Source organism: Anguilla anguilla, chromosome 3 (genome assembly GCF_013347855.1).
Source record: "Anguilla anguilla isolate fAngAng1 chromosome 3, fAngAng1.pri, whole genome shotgun sequence".
In the NCBI taxonomy this organism is placed as follows: domain Eukaryota; kingdom Metazoa; phylum Chordata; class Actinopteri; order Anguilliformes; family Anguillidae; genus Anguilla; species Anguilla anguilla.
In genome coordinates this window covers 42,171,203-42,198,239 of record NC_049203.1, presented here as the reverse complement: position 1 = coordinate 42,198,239, position 27,037 = coordinate 42,171,203, and the positions used below count along the sequence as shown (strand labels likewise).

The following is a 27,037-nucleotide window of genomic DNA, read 5'->3' as shown; positions in this document are numbered from 1 at the left end:
TCACGGCACAAGAATTTGATAATTGCATTAATTCTCTGATCCCTGATGCGAGTACTTGGATCAGACTACCACTGACAATGAGTAGAATCAATGAAATAATACCAATCTTGGTACATTTCAACTGTACAGCAGATTTATGTGCAGACTACCTACTGTCGTTCATGTATAGAGTTGAGTAATCGTTTGTAATTAGTCCCAGTGTTTGTTTAGGACAGGAATGTGAAAAGTGTGGCACATGCGCTTATGGATTTCAAGACTTAGTGACATGAATGACAGCTAAACTTTTTTTTGCCTTTTTGCCCCTATTTGCAAGATTTTACTGTGTTCTAATCTATGCGTGAACCTGTAATAGGGTATACACAGCTGTCAGAGTTTAGTTTTAGATTATTAGTTTGTAGATTACTGCCTTTGAGAAACAGACAATATAATTTGGTCTGGCAAACTTGCTGTGTGACCATACGAAGGTTGTTACTTCTCTCGCTTCTTCTCAGAGTTGACATACGGGGGTTGATATCTGCTGTTGCCACCTGGGGAATCTGAACCGTGCATCTGGGTCTGGTGTTTCTTGGTGCTGGGTGTGCGCAGTGTCTGACATTTTTGTCTATCAGCTCATCTGGCATTTTTACACTTACAACCCTGAATATTCTGCTGTCTTTTCGTTTTGAAAGTTTGACTTGATTTTCTAAGAATTATCTTGTGAGAAACATGCTGCGGTTTGGTATATTCTCTCATTAATTTCTTTTGACTTTAACCAGTCCATGCCTGTAACATTTTTTGTTTATGGTAGTTTACCTTCGTCTTTAGGCTACAAGTTGAATAATTTGTTGCGACTTAAATTTCTTAATCTTAATCCGGTTGCGAGTTGTACTTTTTGATAAATGTCCAAATGTTGCTCTGCCTTTCAATAAATTGACGATTGAATTGATCATTAATATACTTCATAATAATTACCAAATTAAATCTAATAAATAAATGTATGTTTGATAAGTGAGGCGTTTTAACGATTGATACACTTCTGTTGAGTATTTAGAGTGTTGAACATTAAACAAGGGTGTTACCTGTAAAAACTGCTCGATTCAGAAAATAAACATATTTTACTCAACCATCACTGTCCTGACACAGCAAATCAGCTGTTCTTCAGCCCTGGTTTAGAATAAAATGCATCATTAAGTAAAATGGACCATGGGATTGGCCCCGCTCCTTACCATAATGATGTCACCAGGATTAATGGTGATCTCATCATGACTGCGAGCCTGGAAAGGGTACAGTGCCTTATAAAACACCACCTTCACCCTGTCCTGGGAGAACCCTGTCACTGGAATCTTCTCTGTGAGACAGAGAGAAAGAGAGAAGAGACAAAGAGAGAGAGCAAGATCGAGTGAAAACAACAGAGAGACAGAGAGAGAGGGAAGGCAACAGCGAGAGAGAAAGGGAGATTTCAAGTGATGAGATAGAAGTCAGTTTCCATAACTGCCTGCCTGATTTATCAATAACTTCAGTTTCTTAACAGAGTCACACCCACTGCTGCTTCACACACAAACATACAATGTATGTATAGTGAGCTCCATAGTGTTTTGGACAAAGACATTTTTTTTTCTTGATTTGGCTCTATACTGCACACATTTAGACTTGTAATCAAACAATTCACGTGGTAAAAGTGCAGATTTTTAGCTTTCATTTTTATACATTTTGGTTTCACCATGTAGAGATTACAGCACTTTTTATACATAGCACCCCCATTTCAAGTCACCATAATGTTTGGGATTCACAGGTGTTTCTGATTAGTCAGGTGTGTTTAATTGCTTCCTTAGTGCTTGCATGAGGCAGCTTTCAGTACCTACTCTGAAGTAGATACCTACTTTGGAGTCTGTTATCAGCATTTGTCAACGTAAGGACCAGAGTAATGCCAATGAAAGTCAAGAAAGCCATTATGAGACTGAAAAATAAGAAAGAAACAGTCATGGGCCAAACCTCAGGCTTACCAAGATCAACCGTTTGGAACATCATTAAGAACAAAGAGCGTACTGGTGAGCTCAGTAATCGCAAAGGGCCTGTTAGGCTATGGAAGACAATTATCACCATAATGAAGAAAAGCAAACACCTTTTGCTTTCTCCTCCCAAACACCAGTCTGACAGATCAAAGGCAGGATGTGTCAGTGACTACTGTCTGCCGAAGAATTCACTGCAAGATACAAAGCCCTAGTTAGTTGGAAAAACAGGAGGGCCAGGCTGTAGTTGTAGCTAAGAAGTACCTAAAAGAGGTCTTGAGGACAGATAAGACCAAGATTCATTTATGATGGCAAGAGCAAAGTGTGGAGGCCAAAGGCCAAAAACTGCCCAGGATCCAAAGCACCCCCTTCATCTGTGAAAAATGGTGGTGGACGTGTTATGGTTTGAGCTTGTAACTGCTGATAGCAGCAGCAGAATGAATTCTATATAGAAGCATCTTATCAGCCCAAGTTCAAGCAAATGCCCTTGCACTCATTGGATGACACTTCATCCTACAGAGGATGATCCCAATCATACTGTTAAGCTGCTAAAGCTAACATTTTCAAAGCCAAAAACTAGAAGATTCCTGACTGGCCAAGTCATTCACCCAATCTGAATTCAGCTGAACTTACGTTTCATATTCTGAGGAGGAAACTTAAGGCAGCTAGCCCCCAAAACAAACAGGAGCCTGAGATGGCTGCAGTACACGCCTGCGAGCATCACCAGAGTAGATACTCAGCACTTGATGTCTATGGGTCATAGAATTCAAGCAGCCACTGCATGCAAAGGATATGAGACTAATGAAAGTAGTAAAAAAATGTACTACTTTCATTCATATAACATTAATATGTCCCAAACATTATGGTACCCTGAACTGGGGGGCTATGTAAAAAAAAGTGCTGTAATTTCTATATGGTGAAACTAAACTCTATAAAAAGACTGAGAATGTGTACTTTAATTAAAGGTGAATTGTTTGATTACAAACCTAAAATTTTGGAGTAAAGCGCCCAGTCAAGAAAAAATATGCCCTTGTCCCAAACATTATGCAGCTCAATGTACATGCACACGCATACATACACGTAAACACACACAAGAATGCACACACACTCACCTCCCGTTGGCCAAGGTGCCTGTGTAGCCGGTTTGCCGATTTCAGGCTGTGGGGTGAAGAGTTTGCTGAGCTTTTCCTGCACGTCATTCAAGCTGCGCCCTTCCTCCAATGACACGTGTGTCATCCAGGGCTGGGGGGGCGGTGCTGGGGGCTCCTCCCCAATCTTTTCCCCCCACACGGACGACACCCCGTCCTCTACAGAGTCCAGCCTGGAGGGGGGGGGAGGAGTTGCATCAACATCTACACACACCCAGAAACTGACTGCAACACAGAACCCCTGCACTGGAACCTGAACAAACAACATGGGACTGCTGGTAGGTCATCACCCTAAGGCAGTGCTTATGTGCCTGGTTGGGCCCCACAGCCTGGCATCAATTTCTGACCATGCCAGTGAATTAGAGCTTAACTAGTCACTGTACATCAGTGACACTGTGATGTGCTTGTAACATGTTCGTGCCACTTGTCCCCAAGTTCTTCAATTCAAAGACTGAGCAGCTCAGCAACTGCACTTTGGAGGAGCGTGTACGTGTGTTTGTCCGTGTTCTCCCAAACTATAAATACAACTGGATATTCCAAACTTGGGGGGTGGGGGGGGGAATCAGGCTTTTAAAAGAGGGAAAAACAACACTGCCCCCTGCTGGTGCCTGTACTCACCTGGCCTCCTGCGAGTCCACAGTGCCCTTCTCCGGTATCTCCGCCCCTGACTCCACCTCCTTTTGCAGCTCCACCCCCGACTCCACCTCCTTCTGCTTCTGCCTCTGCTGCCTATTGTGGATCTCTTTCAGCTCCTGCAAGGAAGCGTGGGATAGCGGATACAGGGTAGAGGTGAGGTGGGGGGGGAGTTTGGGGACACCTGGGGCTCCACTGTTCAAAGCTCAACATTCACCACCACCCTCCCCTTGCAAGTACAGCTGGCCCACACTGTCCACACACTGTGCAGATGAGCTGCTAGCGAATGGGACTCGAGACTGGAGAGCTGAAGGTTTGAGTTCTTGATGGGATGAAGCGGAGCTACCCTTGAGCCCTGAAATGAATCTGCTTGTCCTCAATGATGCCCAGCAGTGCACAGGTGCACTGTAAGCTAACAACCGCAGAAGTAACTGCAGCGAAGCCTTGGATTGGGCAAGTGTGTGCACATGCGTAAGCACACGTGTTGTGATTGCCTGGAAGTGGAAATATTTCCCTGTTTAAATACTGGGGAACAGCTAAACTTTTCTTGGGTAATATTTCTGATGATGATCTTAGTGAACGATGTTCAATTACAGTCATGAGTGAGACATTTTAATTTTAATACATATTTATTTGTTTTCAATATACTATATAATTTAGACTTCAAGATAAAAAATAAATAGAAAATTTATTTTACTGCTTCATGCAAACACATTGGAATGTTTGTATTTAATACATATGTTCTTTTTTTGGTCTCGTAACACCAAAAATAGATTCATTCAGTAATGTCAATGATACCAGTATTGTGACTGGTTTGCTGTTGCAGACAAAGCAACAATTCAAAAAAAATATATTTTTATTAAAATCTCATTCCACAAACCTCATACATAGTAAAGAATATGGCACGTGATAAGCGGGATGGTTTAAATCCAAATCACAGATAAATGCATGCAATCATGCCACACACAGATTAAGAGCAGGGATCTGAAACATAGATCCTGAACAGCCACGATGTCTGCGTTTCAGCACTTAAAAGCTTCATTTAAGTCACCGATTCGGCAAAGAGACTACACGACTAGTTTCCAAAGGCCTAAACTGCTTGTTGATTAAAAGGAAACCACAAAAACCTTCAGATACCGTGGCTGTCTGAGATTGGAGTTGGACACCCCCAGCTCAAAAGCATTTCCATTGTGGAGAACAAAAAGCCCAACTACCATGCATCAAAGAACACAACTCCAGTTTAAATTCAGCACCACAGAAATGACAACTGCACTAAATTCAGCAACACAAAATCCTGTGGTAGAGCAACAGACTCAAGATCAGATCAGTTAAGGGTATACAGTAAGCACATTAAAAAGAGAAGTTAACAAGTGAAAGCTTTTACAACGGGCCAATCAGGAGTTAAACTATGAACTTCAAACTCCTACACTTTCCTTCCTGCACAAGCATCAATTTGCTCCTTCGGTCAATATAGAGTAGCGATAACCAACCCTGTTCTGGGAGATCTACCATCCGGTTGGTTCTCATTTCAACCCTAATTTGTCACACCAAACTATACTAATTAGCAGCTCAACAAGATCTCCAGCTGTTGAATGAGGTGTGCGTTGTTATGGTTGGAATGAAAACCTACAGGATGGTTAGATCTCCAGGAACAGGGTTGGTTACCACTGCTAAGGAGTGTTACAGTTTGTAGCCCTAAAACCTAGAGGTGAGTTAGCATTTTTGAGCCATTGGTTCTCTCTGCAAATTTCCAATTCTTTTTCCCCATAGGGATTTTGATTTCTGTAGAAAATAAGGTCTGTGTTAACAAAAGCCTAAGAGAGTTTCAGGTTTTGTCCTATGAGATAAATCACACCTGTTTATATCTCAACTGTGAATGTGAACTGTTTATGTGATTTAAAAAGGGAAGTTGCTAACAAGTTGCTTTATACCAAATTTATGGTTTGTGAGAATGGCTTTCCTGGAATCTGACTGGCCTTAGCACTTTCTAGCAAATATTACATCACAGGCTAATGGTTTTTCTGGCTTGAATTGCTGTCTCCAGCTTGAGCCCAACTTTCACAAGATCCGGATCAGTCAAAAATAGGGCTCAAAGCACATCCCTAGAAGATGTTTGGATGTATCTCAGAGTGCCAAACTGGCCAGGCTTTTAGTATCATAAGTTCACACCAAGGGAGACTGTGCCATGACTCAAGCGAAAATGGCGTAAAATAGGGTTGCACGGTGTACCAATACAATGGTAATTTTTTTATTCTTTATTCCCACGATAACCATTTTCAAGCCACATTTGCATTTTTTTAAAATTAAGCTATGGCTCGGTGGTAAACCATACTGACGATTTTCGAATGTTTTTTAAGATAAATAATCATCCATGTGGCGTATCAGCTTTTTTTTCTTTAATCAAACCTGATGAGATTGTATACATCCAAACTTCAGGCCCCGTGAAATGTTTCTGGGAAAAAGAAAATCACCACTGATATCACTGATATGGCTTTTGGCAAGACAGCTGATCAACAGCAAAGTAGTGCTGCTTCCGTGTAATCATGTGAACTATTAGGCCCTATTGTAAATAGAACTAATTACCCTGCGTGCAAGGCAAACGTAACCTATGGACAAATACCAGTAATACCACACATACCGGGGTACTGTTAACAAAGCATACGTGAAGAAATGTTACCGTGGGGTATGAAAACAATGATACCGTGCAACCCTACCGCACAATGCCACGGTACTGCGGAACCTGGCTGATATTTAAGGCATGCATATTTAAAGCAGCCAAATAACTCTGGGACAAACCAGCTACCAACACTTCCTTCCAATCATCTGCCTTGAGAGTAGTTACTTTATTATTTCTTGACTAAGAACATCCCACTCAGTTTCTGTTGCTAAGAGAAATTACAAGGAGCCCTAGAATGCCAGATTATAGTCTTCTTAAACTTGCCCACAACCCAACCTCTCCTAAATAATGCACTGTTAGGTTTTATAGTAAAAAAAAAAAAATATTAGTAGAGCCCAGCTACCCTACTGCCCTGTCAGTAGCAGGTCTAGGTAAACAGTCTTTGTCCTGAGGGACACACAGGGTGGAAGCTGCAGGTGTAGCAGAACTCAAGACATATCCACACCAGACTGCAAAAACCCCTGGGGCATCAGTAAGCGTGTGATTAGCTAGTTCCCTTGGCTGGGGGCCTGGGTCTTTTGGATAATCGTATCTCCTATTGGGCGGAAGTTTGAGATTGAGTTCCTTCCCATGTTTAGTGTTGGTGTGAGTCCCTCAGTCTCTCCCCTCAGTGCCCTGCAGGGCAGACAGGGCTGGTGTGGGCCTGGGCTCTGTGCAACACAGCACAGGCAAAGTGAGTCCAACGTTACATCAAATCTGTCCTCGATCTGTCCGTTTGACTTTGATTAGTTCAGAAAAAACACAGCACAGCTTCAAAAAGGGGTGCACTACAATATGTTCACCAGCAGGGGGCGAGTGGCAGCAGAGAGCCGAGCAGGGCTGGTGGGGGGTAGTGGCTACCTGTTGCCCCCTCTGCTCCTCCAGAGCAAGCTCCAGTTGCAGGGCTTCGATCCGGGCCATGTGGTCCTGATAGAACTGCCCCAGTGACTGACCCCCAGACAGGAAGGGCGAGGCAGGAGGGGCGGGGCCAAGAGAGGGGACAGCCAAGTCAAAGAGGAGGGACAGTCGCCATGGGGCAGGGGAGGGGGCCAGGGGAGTGGGGATTGGTCACGGTATGCCAAGAGCAGGGCAGCAGAAACAAAATGAGAGTAGAACATATGATTATGTGGCTACTCTACAGGCTGCATTCCCTATTTCAACCCCTCCCCCAGACACACACGCACACACATACACACGTACATGCATACAAACACACATATGCATACACAGGTTCTCACAAGGTCTGCTGTGTCTGACGTGTCCAGGCTGGATACAGTGTTCTTATGATCTGATTATGAGCTATGCAGTGATACAGTGACCACATTTACATGCACGTCATTATTGCAACCTCATTGGCGGTACTCAAGCGTTCCAGTAATGACAGAGCCCATGTAAACGCCTTATTCTGGGAAAAAAAACACCCAAAAGAAGAGGCATCAAAACCAGCCACACGGTCCAAAAAGCCATCTTCCTACCAGGCCTCACCACCAGGCTTTTTAATTAAGCCCAATGATTAGGTAATGTAAATAAACCTGCTGGTTTTCTTGAGTTTCTATCCCTGACCATTTTAAAAAAAACTGCTGTCTGCTATGCAGTCTTATGAAATCTTGTTTTTAAATTGTCAGATAAATTCATTCATTCATCCCAATGAATCACAGCTACGGCCATACCAGCAAGTAGGGCCAGTGCTGCCCCCTGGTGGACAGCCCCCCAATTCCCTTCCTGAAGTCAAATGTAGATATTCCAAGGTGTTTTTTTAAAGATTACAATAATACGGTTTAAAATAAGGTGTGCATATAAACATGGTCAGTGACCAGAGGAAGTCCTGTCCCGCGTTTCCCCCACCCATGAACTCAGCTAGCTGATTTCACTCATTCGTTCCACTTCCTGACTGAAGAATTGCGGCAATTAACAAATCCAGTTGATTGGAACAAAATACTGGAGAGGACTTCTACTTTCTATACGTAGACTTTCCACCTTTGTCAGTGACATTGGTGCAGAAAGACAGTGAGGGTTTGTCCGTCTGTCACACAAGAGGCCTGTGGGTTGTAACTGTTCGGTCATCACAGGGCTACCAGCAGTGTATGCAAGCTGTCAGACCTGAGGACATCAGTCGACAGGGCCTAACCACATCCTGGGTAAGTACTACTCTTGGACTAGGACCAGTTAAGGCAGTACTTGCTCTCTCAAATTCTCTTTCCATGCTAGAACCGACACCAAGCACAAAGCTGCCTGAAAATGAGCTGTTGTGTGTGGCAGCTTTAATAAGCTGAAGGCTAAAGCAACAGCATGCCACATAGTCAACTCATGTGCACGCGCGCACACACACACACACACACACAAACTTAAATATACACACACATATACATACACACACACTTATTTACACACACATGCACACACATACACACATATACACACACATATAGGGGAACAGGGAAATAATAGCAGAATGATCTGTCACGGTGACTGTTCGATTGTCCATCTGTCAACGAGTGACTCAGTCAGTTTGAGTGTTTGTCAGTGTCTGTATAACTGTGGCTGTCAGTGAGTGGCACTGCCTTTTAGCTGGTGTTTAAGGCCGAGTGCTGAAGCTTTAGCTGGTATTTATGGTTGTGTGCTGTACATTTAGCTGGTGTCCAAGGCTGTGTGCCGTACCTTCAACTGGCTGTTGAAGGCATCGATCTCCAGCAGTTTGGATCTGGTCTCCCGCTCCACGGCGTCCAGCTGGTCACGGAGCTGCTGCCGGGTCGACTCCTTTACTTCCAGAGACTTCCGCAGAGTCACCAGGGAGTCACCTGGACAAGAAAGCGGCTTAAACCCAGCCAGGAAACCATCAAGTGCTACGATACGCCCACATACACATAAACCACATAACCAACGTATGAACTACTAGGGAAAGGCTTGGCAGTGTACCTTACTTTTCAATATACCAGCATGATTTCATGCAGCGGTATACGCTTTTTCAACACCGTCGTCAACGGTATTTTTTATTGCTTTTCATCCAATGAATATTAGAACTTGCACAGTGCAGCAGTATGATAAAGAATTTGTGATGTAAACTTAAAGGGATAGTTCACATTTTTTAGACCCAGGTCCACTGAGCTACTCAAAGCAATTTATGTGATAAATTGGGGAACATGTCCGGCTCAAGCCCTCCTGCCTTGAGTACACGTAGCTCACTTCGTTAGCCGTTAGCTTCGTTAGCCAAAAAACATTGATTTCATGGGGGTTGAGAATGACCCCGACAGCTGTTTAACAAAGACACTGTCTGCTTGCATAAACATACAGTCAGAAAAAAAAACAGCCATTTTAGTTAGTTCTGGCCTGGCCTGTAAAAACGAGCCAGATGCAGACCTCTACTTTGCATGGGTCAGCGTGTACATAATTGGTCCCCCTGGAGATCTGGTCATTTTGTACACCTGGTAACTTTGCACAGTACATCATACAGACGCTCGATCATACGTCTTCAAAATTCAGCGCGTGCACCTAGAGCATGAGCTGGCTTACTGCACACTTAAATCACGGGTGAGCACAGGCTGGCACGGTTCTCATTCACACGGGGGAATAGAGCGGACTCACTGTGCACGCTGTCCTGCTGGACCTGTTTCAGCTGGTCGTTCAGACACTGCTTCTCCGGGATGAGCCGGCCCAGCCACTGCTGAGACTCCTGGGGGAGACAAGATGGAGGAAAAGACTCACACAGGGCCAGACCCAGTGCGTGTGCCAGCTGGTCCAGCACCAGGCTCCAACCTCTGCTCTTAATTCTTTAATTAGCCCATCATTACTTACTTTGGTTGTTTTAATCAGTTACAGTGCAGTGAAAACGTCCCCCATGCTAATCTTCTTTTTTTGCACATTTTGAATTAAACGCATATTGATCACAGCTTCAGTTCAAGTAAAAATAAAAGGTGATGTGATATAGCAAATAAAGCAGTAAGTTATATTTTATATTACCTACTGAATAAAAAAACATAACATTTAATATCCCTTCAGGAAAACATAAGTGTCCCCCATCGCATCAATAACTGGTAATACCTCTTAGCAGCAATAACTTCAACGAATCATTTTCCTTAAGTGTTGATCAATCTCTCATGTTGCCTGGGAGAAATTCTGGACCACCCTGTCTTACAGAAATGTTTCAGCTCTGGTTTTCTCACATAGCTCATACCAGTTCCTGTCAATGTATCAGACTTACAGCTGTGCTTAAGGTATTCTGTTCCAGAATACTCCGATACCTACAGTACAGAATACTCAAGCAAGTCTCTGCAAGTAGATTTTCATGCAGTACCAAAATGAATGGAAACCAATGGCAGCCTGAAAGGTAGGAAAAATGCATTTAAAAATAATTTTTAAAATAGCTGTTGTATGCCTTGGAAAATGGCTTGCAATAATATGAAGTACACAACATTTGTAACAAATGGGCTATAACAGGCAAAATACCAATATGGTCCTTTAAGCAGTGAGGTTCATCTATGATAATTTTTTACAGAGTTATTGGGGAGATTTAGCTGGGAGGAGCTCCACAGCTGAAGCACTCTCTACAGTGTGAAACATGGTGGCTGGGTGGGGATGGTTTAGGATTGCACTGATGGCTCAGGGACATGGAAACTGAGACTTTCAATGAATCCACCATGCATTCCACAATTCACAAGCGTATTCTGGAGCAGAATCGCTTAAAGAGCTAAAAGCCTATTGAGATGGGGGAATGGGCCTGGTGTAAGCTCTGCATGCAAGAAAGCCAGAGTTAGAAAGTATTCTGTAAGGAAGAGTGGTTCTAATCTAAGTAAGAGACTAATCGACACTTACAGGAAACATTTAGTCAAAGTTATTGCTCTAAAGGATGTTTTACCAGATACAGAACTTACTTTATCCCACAGGGTCATTAAATGTCTGATGGCAACTTTTTGTTTTGTTTGCTATAAAACAGTACATTTTATCTATGCTGGGACCCATGAGAAGACCAAAGATCGTTTTGGTTCAAAATGCACCAAAACTAAAAAAAAGAAAAAACGAATGAAAAAGACTTTAGGAAGGGAGACACAAACTTTGCCCAGAGCACTGCACGGAGAACGGGTAAAGACAGCACATTTGCCCCAAGCTCAAATATTTCACCGCAGTACATTCTGGGAATTGGATGAGTGTCAAGGGATACGGTTGTGTGTCATTGGACCAATTCATCCAGTTCGTCCAAACCTGCACACACATCCAGGCAGACACACGCACACATGCACGCACGCACAGCAAAGCATTGGTGCATCAGAGCACTGGTGTTGAGACCGCCCCCTGCAGGCGGCCCGGCGCCGGTGCAGGCGAGGCTGTACCTGCAGCTCCCTCTGCAGCTGCGTGATCTCGGCGATGCGCATCTCGCGGGTCTTGTTGGTGCTCTCGATCTCGTGCCGCTGCGCGGACAAACGGAAGCGCACGTCCTGCAGCTTCCCCTCCAGCTGATGCTTCTTGTCGTTCTGGAGAAACGACGGCAAGAAGGAGTGAGCAAACCTCCCTCTTCCGTCGAGGATAAACCCGCCATGGCGGTCTGCGCACTGCTCATCTGGGCCTGAGCAAAGGCCCGAAAGACAGTTTGGTCATTTTTACATCGCCATGGTGAGGAAATCCCCCCCCCTCTCTCCTTCAGCGCACCCTCTCCACACTGGACAGCCTCAACAGTCAGGTTCCTGGATTCACTGGGTCTCCATTAAGAATTACAAATGATTGCCTCGCATGGGCCTTGAGATTTAACTGAGGACTATAGTAAAAACCTTTAAAAAAAGAATAAACATGGAGAAGCACAAGACACAAACGAGTGATTTTACTGTTTCTGAGCCGTGCTAGCAGGTGGCTGACCGAGGCCTTGCTCAGTAACGACACTGGGTTTTACTGTGAATAGTGATGAGTCTGAGAGGTGGTGGGGTAATGTGCTGTGTGTAAATGTGGCGGTGGGTACCAGCGTCTCCAGCTCAAACTCCAGGGTCTTCTTGCGGGCCTTCAGCTGCACCATGCCCTCCTGCTCGCGGTTCCTCTGGGTCAGCAGCTCCTGCCTGCGGCTCCTCTCCCACTCCAGCTGCCTCTGCCTCTCCATCTCCCGCTTCGCCGCCTGGAGAAGCACAGTACTCTTAAACACCCTTACCCCTACACACACACACACACACACACACACGCACGCGTGCACAAACACACAAACCCTTACACACACACACACACACACACACACACACACACACACACACACACACACACACACACACACACACACACACACACACACATACACACACGCACACACACACACACACATACACACATACACACATACACACATACACACACACACACACGCATGCACACACTCATGCACAAACACACAAACCCTTACACACACGCGCACACATACACACATACACACACACACACACACACGCATGCACACACGCATGCACAAACACACAAACCCTTACACACACGCGCACACATACGCACACGCATGCACACACACACAAACCCTTACACACACACACACACACACAAACACACACGCATGCACAAACACACAAACCCTTACACACACACGCACACATACGCACACGCATGCACAAACACACAAACCCTTACACACACACGCACACATACGCACACGCATGCACACACACAAACCCTTACACACACATAGACACACACATACACGCACGCATGCACAAACACACAAACCCTTACACACACACACACATACGCACACGCATGCACACACACACACACAAACCCTTACACACACGCGCACACATACGTACACGCATGCACACACACACAAACCCTTACGGTGCATGTCCACTGCGTCGAAAGCAGCGCGATTTGACGCCTCCCATTCACTTCCTATGGGACAACCGTCAATCGGCCCCGCAATGCATTCTGGTAGCGGCGCGCTGAAGCGACGGGTAGCAGTGCGACGAAATAGCTGAGCAGAGCTCAACTTTATGCAAATGAATCCGTCGAGCGCGTTCCATTGAGCCAATCAGGTGAAGGCTGTGCTGCTGTTTCTTCAGCCGGCTAGCCAAGATCTTGTTTGTTAAAAAAAAGGTTCCGCGCATTTTGAGGATGGACGAAACACTAATTTCTGTAGCTGCATTCCCAGTGTTATACGAGGTAGAGAGCAGCTATTACTAGCTTCTTGTTGCGGTCCATGGCGGGTTTATGATATATTGTGATGTTATCTGGATTTAAAATCGGCAGCGAAATATCCGGTTTGATATACGATAGATAGCTAGCTTGTTAACTCGGCCCTAACTCCGCTAGCCCTAACCCAAAAACTTAATTAAAAAAAATTAAATCAGTAATACTTGGAGAGTAATGTTAATTTTATTCTGGTTATTCCACTCCTTTGCAAGCTTACTGGACCGCGTATGTTGTGATGCTCCTATATTTACACACGTTGCATGAACGGGAACACATTTTCAGCAGGACTTCGTAACGCCCACCACATTTTTTTTGACACGCCCCCAAGCAGCCAGGCGACGTGAAGCGACGCGTCGACACGCAATGTTTGACGCTGCAGTGGACATGCACCGTTACACACACACTCACATACACCCACGCATGCAGACACATAAACCCTTACACACACACACACGTACATACACCCACGCATGCACAGACACATAAACCCTTACACACACACACACGCACATACACCCACGCATGCAGACACATAAACCCTTACACACACACACACGTACATACACCCACGCATGCACAGACACATAAACCCTTACACACACACACACGCACATACACCCACGCATGCAGACACATAAACCCTTACACACACACACACGTACATACACCCACGCATGCACAGACACATAAACCCTTACACACACACACACGTACATACACCCACGCATGCACAGACACATAAACCCTTACACACACACACATACACCCACGCATGCACAGACACATAAACCCTTACACACACACAAATATACACACGCACATATGCACGCACACACGCACAAACCTTTGCACACACACACACACACCCTTACTTACAGGCAAGCACGCACAAGCACACACACATCTTGTCTCTCGGCACACTTAAACACCTCCTCACCTCTTTCCTCTCATCAACTCTCTCCTCCTCACCTCTCTCCTCTCTATCTCCTTGCGTCTCTCCTCCTCTCTCTGTCTCTCCAGTTCCCGCTGTTTCTCCAGCTGTTTCTCCAGCTCATGCTGCCTGCGCCTCTCATGCTGCAGGCGCTCCTGCTCCCTCCTCTCCTGCTCCTGCCGCTCCAGAGCAGCCAGCCGCTCCCGCTCCTTCCTCTGCTGCTCCTGCAGGGCCTGCCTCCTCTTCTCCAGCTCCAGGTTCCCTCGCTCGAAATTCTCCCGCTTCTTATCCTCAAACGTAACTGCGGGACAGAGCAAGCGGCAGGATGACGCTCCATCAGAACAAAAATAGGAGGAGCTACAATTTACCACAATGCAGCAGTGCAGTGAAAAAAACAACATAATATTAGAGTATGTGGTGACATTGGGGATGACATTAATCCAGTGGTGTCTGGCTCCTGTGACCCCCGACCCCTGACCCCTGACCCCTGACCTGGCAGCCTCTTTTCGATGCTCTGTGGGTCCTCCTCCTCAGGCTCCTCCGGGACCCACTGCTCGACCACGTGCAGGCTGGCCGCTGAGATCCCACTGCCCGAGCGCACTCTCCTGCACAGGCGAGAGCAATTAACTCACAATCACTGCCACAATCACTGCCACAATCACTGCCACAGACGAGCGAAAGGCAATCAATTCAAAGAATCAAAGATGTGTGAGGTAAAGGGAAACCGAGTGTTATATGCACTGATCAGCAATTAGCCAATGAGCCTGAGCAGCCGGGGCAGTGTTCAGTCACCTGAAAGTGGGCGGGATGAAGTCAGGGGGTAGGACGGGGGGCAGCGGCAGACCAGACATGGCCATGTCGATCAGGTGCATGGCCAGGATGAACTCCTCTGCTGTCAGCTTCCCGTCCTGGTCGATGTCCGACAGGTTCCTTCATACGGGAACAAAGAGGAAGCTTTAGTTGAGACTGCTCTGAGCAGCACAGTGGAGCAGTGGCTACAGCAGCAGTGGTCAGTGTAGAGCAGTGGTCAGAGCAGTAGTGTGGAGCAGTGGTCAGTGTTGAGGAGTGGTCAGAGCAGTAGTGTGGAGCAGTGGTCAGTGCGGAGCAGTGGTCACTGTGTACCAGTGGTCAGAGCAGCAGTGCGGAGCAGTGGTCAGAGCAGCAGTGTGGTGCAGTGGTCACTGGGGAGCAGTAGTCAGGGCAGCAGTGTGGAGCAGTGGTCAGAGCAGCAGTGTGAGGCAGTGGTAAGAGCAGTAGTGTGGAGCAGTGGTCAGAGCAGTAGTGTGGTGCAGTGGTCAGTGTGGAGCAGTAGTCAGGGCAGCAGTGTGGAGCAGTGGTCAGAGCAGCAGTGTGAGGCAGAGGTAAGAGCAGTAGTGTGGAGCAGTGGTCAGAGCAGTAGTGTGGTGCAGTGGTCAGTGTACTGTGTAGCAATACTTATGTGTACTTGCTGCATGCAGTAAGCGTATACAACCCAAGTTTGCCGCTGCAGCTGTTTTTCACACAGGATTTTTGTCTTACCAGATGGAGGCTAGCTGTGCTTGTGGTAAACTGGACTGCATTAGGATGGTTCTCGCTTGAGGCCCTACAGAGAGGAAACAGAATGAGCAACCTCAACACAATGCAGCCAGCCATGCGAATATTCACAAAGAGCCACACCTGTCCCCAATGGGCCCGTCCCCTTAAGCGTCCCACCCACCGACACTCCGCCTCCAATAGCAGTTCTACTGCTGTAGTGTATTATGGTAGGGCCAAGCACAAACTGTAGTCTGTCCGGAGCCGTAAATAGCAGCACCTATAGCTTTTCACTGTACAGGGAGGGTGAAGAAATGTTCAGCCCAAGAGAAAATGACAGTTTATCCAACTCCCATGGTCAGTTTGAACTTCCTGCAGCAACACTTTCACACCTACTGTTACGTCTTGTCAATTACACCACAAAGGGGCATGCTGTAATGGTCTATTACCAGAAGGGAAAGGGTTAAAAGATGTCCACGTGCATGGAGCATGTGCAAAAATGAAATCAATACACAAGCGAGACAATCAAGACAGGGAAACAGGTGTACACCACCAAGTCAAAGGCCTTTTATTCTTTTCTAAATTTTAACCAAACATTTTGTTTTGTTAATTTTTAAAAAGACAAAATTTAAACAAGCAAATTTAAAAACCAGGGTTATGAAACTAACAAGAAAATAAAATTAGCTACTTGTCTGGCAGGGCAATGCAAACAGGCACCTTTTGATGGCAGACTACCAAAAGCAGCTTAATATCATACAACACTGCAGCATCCGCAAAGTGTTTTATTACAGCGGCACAGCCCCCTAGCCTAGCGGAGAACGGTTCATCTCTCTTTTGTAGTGAAATATAAGACGCTATTAGGCTGGGCTCAAAGGACGTTAATGTGCGATCACAATCAATACCGGAGTCAACAGCAACCTGTTCTTGGTCTTCCGCCAACTCCCATTCCCCGCGACTCCTGTACAACTCAATCCACAATCCCTACCTCTTCCATTTAGAATGGGAATTTCCTGCAGTTTGCATCATGCGGTCAACAGCACCGTGTGTTACACTACGGCCGTTCAGCAGAGTGACTTGCACAACTTTCGCAGAGTCCACTCATACAGCTGGATATATACAGAAGCAATTCGTGTTAAGTACCTGGCTTGGTTTTCAAACCAAATAACAAGTGGTCCTTTGGAATGACTTTGGCCAGAACGCAAAAATAATCTCATTTTTTCTTTTTTTTTTTAAGTAAGTATGGCAGGCAACATGGAGCACCGCTGGCCTTTAATCGCGACCTTGTCATTAATGGCTGTGTTTGGCGTTCCAGTCAGCACCGCTACACGGAAATAAATCGTCATGAACATTTGTCTAGAGGTATGCACTTAAAAAACCTGGTGCATACATTTGGAAAGCTAGCACTTTGTAGCTAGCAAGGAGTAAACTTTATTCTTGCCGTAATTTGGCTAAAAACAATGTATTGTAGATCCACAACCCTGTGGACCTACAATACACTGCGTACATGCCCCCATTTCCTCTATTTGGTTCAGACTTTATAGAAATAGTTTTCACACCAGAAATGATGTGCACCGTGGTCCGAATGAAGCGGACCGGGACCACTGATTTTTTTGCAAACCTTTTGCACTTTTTTGATCCGGGCCAGAGTCATATTCATAGCATATAGCATAGCATATTCACACCAGCCAGAAAGATCCATACAAAGTCCGAATCAGATCAATGATTATCAAATGGGAAGCATTTCATGTGGCCTCTGATGTTTGGATGCTTACATCCCATCAGATATGACTACAAAAAAAAAAAAAAAAAACTGATGTAAAAAAAGGAGATACGACGTATGAGGCAGATTATTGTTATTACACTGAAAAAACATTCTGTAATCATCGACACAGTTTATCGCCCAGCCCTACTGGGAGGAATATTCTATAATTTAATTTAAACTGGGATTTCAAAATATTTTGCAGGAATATTTTGTATAGCAGCCTAACAGGTGCAGGTTGCATATTAGAGTTGTTTACTAAGCTATCCTATTTTTGAAATGTTATTCAATATTTCACATTGTTCATGTTTCTAATTTTAAAAATACTGCAGTAATAATATTGATTATTACTGCATTTTGATCCCTCTCTCCCCACTTATACCCCCTATCCGCTCTGCATTCTGTTCTCTTACAGATGCTGACCTCACTGAACTGCTATCACACCTTCCAACTACCTACTACCCATCCCATCCCTACACCTCTTCTCCAGTCCATCTCTCTTCACGTTCATTTCCTCCCTGATGAACTCATTCCTCTCTACAGGATGAGTCCCAACAGTCTTAAAATAGACGTGTCACTTCCCTGCTCAAGAAACCCCCCTGCTCTCTCTGTGCGGGCACTCCCAGGCACATCTCCTGTCTGTACTTGCCCCCCCTCTCGGTGGTGGAATGAGCTTCCCATGGTGGTCAGGGCAGTAGAGACCCTGTCCATCTTCCCATGTAGACTGAAACCCCACCTCTTCACACTCAAACATGGCTCCCCTGACCCCCTTTAGCTATTCACTTCCTTTCTTTTTCAATTTCCTTCGGGGATAACAATGTTAAACGGAAAGCTGTGAAAAGATAATTAATTGTGTAGCGTTGTTCACCTTTGATTACTAATTGTAGGCTTCTTCAATCAAATTTACATTTATTTATAAATGGGCCTTCTGTGCCTTCTTGGTTATATTGACTTTTGTATTCCTGAGACCAACAAAAATTAACTACAGTTTTTAAGCTGCTCTGGATTAGAGTGCATGCTTAGTGATTGTAAACCAGTGTCTAACTTTACACATTACAGAATTCCATTATTAGCACTCTTATTATTATTAAAATAGGCACAGCAGAGCAAAACTTCATGAACCCTAAAGCTGGTGCTGCTACAATGTGCCGTCCATTGCTGACTGATGTAAATGTGGCAGTCATAATGTTTTCTATGCAGAGCGAGGCCTTTCGTGCGCATCTTAAGAGCAAGAAACTGACTCCAGCTCTGCGATGGAAGGCCTCGACGCCCCCTACCAAGGGTGCGAAATACAGGCGGCGGCGGCGGCGGCGGGACGCAGTGACGCGAGGGTGCAGAGAGGGGGCGCCGGCGTACCCGTGAGATGGCCGCTCATCATCTTGTCCTGGCTGTTGAAGAGCTGGCGGTACTTGAGCCGCGAGGACTGGGGGACGGCCCAGTCCGAGGGGGGCTGGGCGGCCGCCGCGCTGCGGGGGACAGGGAGAGACACGGCGTCAAGGGCCCTCCGCACGGGAGACCTCCCTGAACACACACACGCGAAGGTTTCCCGCCCTTTCGGCCCGAGGCGGTGCCAGCTGAACGTGATGATGCGACATTATGGGACAACGTGTCCATCCAGCCACGCTTGGCACTGGCACAGTCAGGATTTCATACCAGACAGACCTAGTTGGCACTTCACGCCACAGAAACCCAGCGCTTTAATGGGACAAACCAGCCGGCCGCTTTAACCTTGTAGTGAGAAACAAATCTAGGTCAGAGCGGGTTGCGGAGGCGGCTTGCTTCCTCTGCTGAGTTTAAAAGCTTAACAGAACTGTGTCAATGTGCCAGTAAATGCCACAGGACAGGTGCGACAGGTGTTTCTGAGGTGAGTGACCTTTGACCTAAGGGACCTTGGAGATGGTTCCTGAGCTCAGTGCCAGCCACAACGTTAGTTTCTGAGGGGAATAGTTTCACTTCTGCCTGCTGCTCGGACTCCAGTGTTGCAACAAAAACAGGTTTCGCCAAAGACCTCATGTCACAATCAAATCGCCACTATCCAAAATGATGGCCAATGTGAAATGTGAGACTGCACACAATCACAGCTACACAGTTCTTCAAGGATTACTTCTTCCACACAGAACTCAATCACTAAAGGGGGTTGGTGTAAACCTCCATCGGTGTCCTAATGTGACCTTTACAGTGCGGTCATCATCTGGGGCAGGGCATGCTGGGAGGAAGTTGCATGGGGCTGTCACAGTTGTCGAGTTAATTGAGTGTGTGCAGAACAACAGCTTCCCTCTAAGGAAACAAACTAAAAGGCAGCTTGAGCACCCGTAGCACTGAACTCATACCCAGTACTCTCACACACAGTACTCTCACACAGACACACACATGCACATACGCTCAGCTACAAAAATACATACACAAACTGAACTCATACCCAGTACTCTCTCACACAGTACTCTCACACAGACACACACATGCACATACGCTCAGCTACAAAAATACACACACAAACTGAACTCATACCCAGTACTCTCTCACACAGACACACACATGCACATGCGCTCAGCTACAAAAATGCAAACACAAACTGAACTCATACCCAGTACTCTCTCACACAGCCACACACATGCACATACGCTCAGCTACAAAAATACAAACACAAACTGAACTCATACCCAGTACTCTCTCACACAGTACTCTCACACAGACACACACATGCACATACGCTCAGCTACAACACAAACTGAACTCATACCCAGTACTCTCTCACACAGACACACACATGCACATACGCTCAGCTACAACACAAACTGAACTCATACCCAGTACTCTCTCACACAGTACTCTCACACAGACACACACATGCACATACGCTCAGCTACAAAAATACAAACACAAACTCAACTCACACCCAGTACTCTCTCACACAGACACACACATGCACATATGCTCAGCTACAAAAATACATACACAAACTGAACTCACACCCAGTACTCTCTCACACAGACACACACATGCACATACGCTCAGCTACAAAAATACAAACACAAACTGAACTCATGCCCAGTACTCTCTCACACAGTACTCTCACACAGACACACACATGCACATACACTCAGCTACAAAAATACATACACAAACTGAACTCATACCCAGTAGTCTCTCACACAGTACTCTCACACAGACACACACATGCACATACGCTCAGCTACAAAAATACAAACACAAACTGAACTCATACCCAGTACTCTCTCACACAGTACTCTCACACAGACACACACATGCACATACACTCAGCTACAAAAATACATACACAAACTGAACTCATACCCAGTAGTCTCACACTCACAAACATGCATACAGTACATGCACATGCACAGACACACACATGCAGACAGACAATGAACTCGTATTCAGTACGCACATTCATACACGCAACACAATGACATTATAAGCACAAACACGGGCGCACATGTACTTGCACACACATATACACACATGCACACACACAGATGAGCAGTCTGCGCATTATAGCATGATAGCATGCTGCATGTGTGGGTGGGCAGGGCTCACCTGGGATTTTCAAAGGACTGGCCTTTCTGCAGCGAGCCACTGGAACGATTAAAAGAGGAGCTTTTGTTGAGTGCAGACGCTGAGAGAGAGACAGAGGGACACACCCATTATAGACTACCAGCAAACCATCATACACACCTATTATACTGAATCTAAAAAACATGCAAAACACACAACTAAACCAACATGAGAACTACCATACACACTGATCATACTGAAACTACTAACACACCAAGCACACAACTAAACAACCATGAGAACTACCATACACACCTACTGTATTATACTGAAACTATTAACACACTGAACACACAACTAAACAAACATGAGAACTACCATACACACCTACCGTATTATACTGAAACTACTAACACACTGAACACACAACTAAACAAACATGAGAACTACCATACACACCGATCATACTGAAACTACCAAATCAATGAACAGTGAAACACTGAAGACACACTCCAAGCATTAACATACACAAATAATATGCCAGGATCTTCTTTACATTAATATTTAACATCTATATAACACTGTCATTTACATAAGAATGCAAATGGGCTCAAACACTAAATACTGCTTTTAAAAAATACACATTTCCCTTTAATACTTCCCTTTAAATCATGTGGTATCAAGAAACAGAAAGTGCGTACATACGTGTGTGTGTGTGTGTATGCGTGTGGGTGTGTACATGCGGCGGATGTGTGTATGCGTGTGAGTGAGTGTGTGTACGCATGCGGGTGTGTACATGCGGCGGATGTGTGTATGCGTGTGAGTGAGTGTGTGTACGCATGCGGGTGTGTACATGCGGCGGATGTGTGTATGCGTGTGAGTGAGTGTGTGTACGCGTGCGGGTGTGTACATGCGTGTGAGTGAGTGTGTGTACGCATGCGGGAGTGTACATGCGGCGGATGTGTGTATGCGTGTGAGTGAGTGTGTGTACGCATGCGGGTGTGTACATGCGTGTGAGTGAGTGTGTGTACGCATGCGGGTGTGTACATGCGTGTGAGTGAGTGTGTGTACGCATGCGGGTTTGTGTATGCATGCGGATGTGTGTATGCACGCACGTGTGCCATACCTGGGTGTGAAAAGCCGCTCAGGGGCGGGATCATGGCAGGGGCTCCGTTGGCCATGGGGGGAACAGGCGGGGGCACAGAGGACAGGAGAGGCGGGGACATGCCCACTCCCCCGAGAGGAGGCAGGGGCACGGGGGGGACTCCCGGTACACCTGGCATCCCGGGGATACCTGCCATACCTGCAGAGAATGCCCTCGTTACAAAACAGTGTTCCGCTTGCCCCGCACACTAACTCTATATACACACCTCATGCTGCTACTCACTCACTCACTCACTCACTCACTCACTCACTCACTCACTCACTCACTCACTCACTCACTCACTCACTCACTCACTCACTCACTCACTCACTCACTCACTCACTCACTCACTCACTCACTCACTCACTCACTCACTCACTCACAGGCACACACACGCGCACGCACATACGCACACACTCACTCACTCACTCACTCACTCACTCACTCACTCACTCACTCACTCACTCACTCACTCACTCACTCACTCACTCACTCACTCACTCACTCACTCACTCACTCACTCACTCACTCACTCACACTCACACTCACACTCACACTCACACTCACACTCACACGCACACGCACACGCACACACACACACACACACACACACTCACACACTCACACACTCACACACTCACACGCACAGAGAATCCTTACCAAAGGGTGGGGCGGGGGGCAGGGAAAGGGCCGGCTGCTTCATGGCAGGCGGCAGCGACGGGGGCAGGGGGTGACCTTGCAGCTTCAGCTTGATCAGCTTCATGGCGATAGAGAACTCGTGGGCGTCCATCTTACCATCATTATTCAGATCAGCGAGAGCCCTGAATGGGGGGGGGGAGGGAGACAGAGAGAGGGAGAGGGAGAGAGAATAAGAAGAACATGGGCATGAGGATTAGGGGTCAGTGTGACAGAAATACATTGAGAAATTTATGAGGAGAAACACTGAAACATAATACAAGCGCAAAGGACACAGCCTGTCCTGTCTGAAACTCCCACACCAAATGCACAAAGAAAAAGAAAGGGGAAGGCCCTTTAGAAGGCCATGCACACTCATAGATAGAGAGATAGAGAGATATATCTGCACGGTGTCAGGATAGCAGTCTCTGCAGACTGTGTTAGATGTGGTGAGCGGGGTCAGAGCAGGGTGTAGCAGCACTAATCAGGGCAGCGGGCTCCATGCTGCAGCAGTGTGCTGGAGCAGTGTTGCTGTATGAGAGTGTGGGACGGCTGTGTCAGTCACAGGCTGGTGACAGGGCTCACCATATCTGAGCAAGGATGGGGGGAGGCAGGCCAGACTGGAGGAAGAAGTTCCTGGCCTGGTCACCTGGGGACAGAGGAGGAGGAAACACACTTATTCACACTGGAGCATAGAAAAAGCATGCAGCCAGGAGTGCACCTCAATACAACACTCAGCCCAACACAGCACGCATTTATAATACACATACAACACACACTCAGCCCAATACAGAACGCATTTATAATAAACATAAAACACACACTCACCCCAATACAGCACACATTTATAATACACATACAACACAATCACCCCAATACAGCACGCATCTATAATACACATACAACACACACTTACCCAATACAGCGCACATGTATAATACAAACTCATACCACACAGTCACACAGCCTGCAGAACACAGTCTCAGTGACACAGCCAGCAGAACACAGTCTCAGTGACACAGCCTGCAGAACAGTCTCAGTAACACAGGCTGTGGAACACAGTCTGTCACACAGCCTGCAGAACAGTCTCAGTCACACAGTCTGCAGAACACAGTCTCAGTCACACAGCCTGCAGAACACAGTCTCAGTCACACAGCCTGCAGAACAGTCTCAGTAACACAGGCTGTAGAACACAGTCTCAGTTACACAGCCTATAGAACACAGTCTCAGTCACACAGCCTGCAGAACACAGTATCAGTAACACAGGCTGTAGAACACAGTCTCAGTCACACATCCAGCAGAACACAGTCTCAGTCACACAGCCTACAGAACAAAGGCTCAGTTACACAGCCTTCAGAACACTGTTGCAGTTTCACAACCTGCAGAACACCATCTCAAGTCACATGGTCTCAGTCACACCGTCAGCGCACTGTAATTGTAAATAATGGAGGAGTGCATGAGGGGTGTAACTGAGTGTTGCCAGGACTGCCTTCACCAGGAGATTTTAGAGAGAGAAATCTGTCTCCGGGACCAGATGGAACGATAGGAAAACACCACTCAATCTGCAGGAAAGTGTGGCATTCCAACATTCTGTCACCTCAGAAATAAATATAAAAATCCAGACTGCTATTTTACATCACAAACCTAAAACCAAGGGAGGGGATAAACTCCTGATGCAATACGGATCTACTATCTTTCAATCCACAGGCCTTTTCAACAAGTATAGGTGCTTGTCTCGCTCTCCTAAGATAGTGCTTAACGATTCCTTCCAAAAAAGTAAGCATGAGAATCACGGTCCAGTGAGATGTGTGTGTTCTTTGATAATGGTGAGGTACTGTAGTGAGAGTCACGCTCCAATGAGAGATATGTGTTCATTGATGAGGTGAAGTATTGGTATATGCACTGAAAGTCACACTCCAGTGTGACTTTTTATTTAACCAATCAGAGGTCTCCATCTCTATGTAGCTGTAATCAGTCATTAGGGGAAGGAAGGGGTGGGTGGTCCAATGCAACAATGAGCTATGCACCACAGAGAAAATGTGAATGAAAAATTCCCACTAAAAAAAAACAGCCCTCCAAAATTGGATGATGGGGGGAAAAGAAATGCACCCATAAAATAAACACCGGCAGCAAGCTGAGACAGACTTCTGTGCTTATCCTGCACACAAAATGACAGCCGCTACCAGCTACCAGCACTGGTGCATTTATTTATTTTTTTTTTAAATGACAACACCGCCAGGAGCGTCTAAGTGGAACAGTGCCCCGCCGAAAGTTACCTCTAAAAGACAACTGGGTGGAAGACAGACTGGACAGCTGCTGAGATTTCTCCTTGCAAATCAGCAATTTATTAAAACATCGCCGACAAACATGTAGCAAGTTCGCATTCAAGGTTTCAGGAAACTCATGTGCCGCTGGGGGGGGAGGGCACGTGTCAGTGAGGTCACAGCCAAAGGGAAGCGGTCTGCGTGGCTTTCAAAATCCAGCCTTTTTTGGAGCTGTTTTTGTGTGGAACACAGGGCATAAACAGAGAGCTCAGTCAGGCTGAGAGAGGCAGGGAATGAGTCACCAACAGCCAGAATTACAGCCCCCTGACACCCCACCCCCCACCTGTTTTTACTGGACATCACATCAAAAAAAAAATAAAAAATGCAATCATGTCCTGGGTTTCTGGTTCATGCAACAGCACACTCAGAGGTTGGGGTGTGGCTCCGGTGCAAAATGGCTGCATTACGTAGGCGGGGCTACGCATTTACGTGGCCAGCCGGTTTAAAGGGCTTCGAGATCTGAGGTGGAAGGCGCTCCGTACAGCTCAGGCGGTCGATCGCGGCGCGCTCACCTGTGATGAAGCCGGCCGGGGTGGGGGCCAGGCTGTGGAACTGCTGGTCATGTTTGGCCCGTTCGTCTACAGAGATAACCCAGGCATCCAGGCCCCCTGAAAGAGAAAGAGAAAGAGAAAGAGAGAGAGAGAGCAAAGAGGAAGGCGTGAATCAAAGACTTCAAACCGAAGATCTGCAGATCCGTCGGTGGCAGACGCGCGGTCGCGCCGGAGCCGCTCACCTCCGAAAGGCGAGGGAAACTGTGCCATGGCTTCGTCCGTCAGCTGCAGCGGGACGGCAGGCTCCTGAGGGGGACAGACAGAGGGACACGCGCTCAGGCACGTTCCAATTCACTTCCTCTTTCCTGTTTTTTTTAAGATTAGCCAGAGCTCTTCCCGGACAGCGAGATGTTGACTTGACTTTCCAGAATAAAAAGGATTATTTTGAGGAGACAGCAGATTACAGGCTCGGAATTTCATCTCTGGCAAAATTCTAAATGTTTCAGAGCTTGAATGACCTTCCACAGGGTGTAAGAATTAACACCTACCATCAGCCAAATACGAGTTAAATTTTGACAGCGGCTGGTAAGATCTTTATTTTATTTTTTCCTTTGGCAGGCATATTCAAGATAAATATTCAAGGTGAGTATTCAAGAGCCATCCAAAGCATGCACAGTGTCAATAAAAATCTTCTAAATAAAACTAGGCACAAAGTACTGCACAGACTGCTTTGGTGATTCTACATACAGTTGTGACAGAGCTCTACTTTAGAACTAATCACAGCTGGACAGCATGGTACTGTTATTATTATGATTATTATCCATTATCATTATTGTAATTAATAGACTCAGCTAACACTCTCAAGGGTAACGTACAGAGCTTACTTTTCTATATCGAGCATCTTGCGCAACAGGGATAGCGTAGGACAACAATCCGATAACCCAAATACCTGGCAACCCAGCAGTCGGCTGAAAGTGCAGTCTAGACATTGTGTGCACAAAGTCTCGCTCCCTGTCTGTGATCAGTTTCAGCCACAGTGAAGCAGCCGCTCTGAGACGCACTCTGCAATCCCTCAGAGCAATCACATTTGTGC

General features: G+C 46.2%; 1 protein-coding gene across 5 annotated transcripts in view; it reads right to left on the bottom strand.

Moving 5' to 3' along the window:
- Positions 1-27,037, bottom strand: part of itsn1 (intersectin 1 (SH3 domain protein)) — a 63,688-nt gene that overhangs the window by 22,055 nt on the left and 14,596 nt on the right. For all 5 annotated transcript variants that reach the window (XM_035409481.1, XM_035409482.1, XM_035409479.1 and 2 more), the window contains exons 2-19: positions 26,187-26,250; positions 25,966-26,061; positions 23,715-23,778; positions 23,115-23,275; positions 22,437-22,613; positions 21,353-21,431; positions 19,151-19,260; positions 16,042-16,105; positions 15,316-15,453; positions 15,016-15,128; positions 14,562-14,824; positions 12,370-12,519; positions 11,750-11,890; positions 10,008-10,095; positions 9,084-9,223; positions 3,755-3,888; positions 3,101-3,309; positions 1,206-1,327 (exon numbers count right to left, since the gene is read on the bottom strand). In XM_035409481.1, coding sequence (XP_035265372.1) covers positions 1,206-1,327; positions 3,101-3,309; positions 3,755-3,888; positions 9,084-9,223; positions 10,008-10,095; positions 11,750-11,890; positions 12,370-12,519; positions 14,562-14,824; positions 15,016-15,128; positions 15,316-15,453; positions 16,042-16,105; positions 19,151-19,260; positions 21,353-21,431; positions 22,437-22,613; positions 23,115-23,275; positions 23,715-23,778; positions 25,966-26,061; positions 26,187-26,214 — 2,277 coding nt within the window. In that variant the 5' untranslated portion in view covers positions 26,215-26,250. The remainder of the gene's footprint in view (positions 1-1,205; positions 1,328-3,100; positions 3,310-3,754; positions 3,889-9,083; positions 9,224-10,007; positions 10,096-11,749; positions 11,891-12,369; positions 12,520-14,561; positions 14,825-15,015; positions 15,129-15,315; positions 15,454-16,041; positions 16,106-19,150; positions 19,261-21,352; positions 21,432-22,436; positions 22,614-23,114; positions 23,276-23,714; positions 23,779-25,965; positions 26,062-26,186; positions 26,251-27,037) is intronic.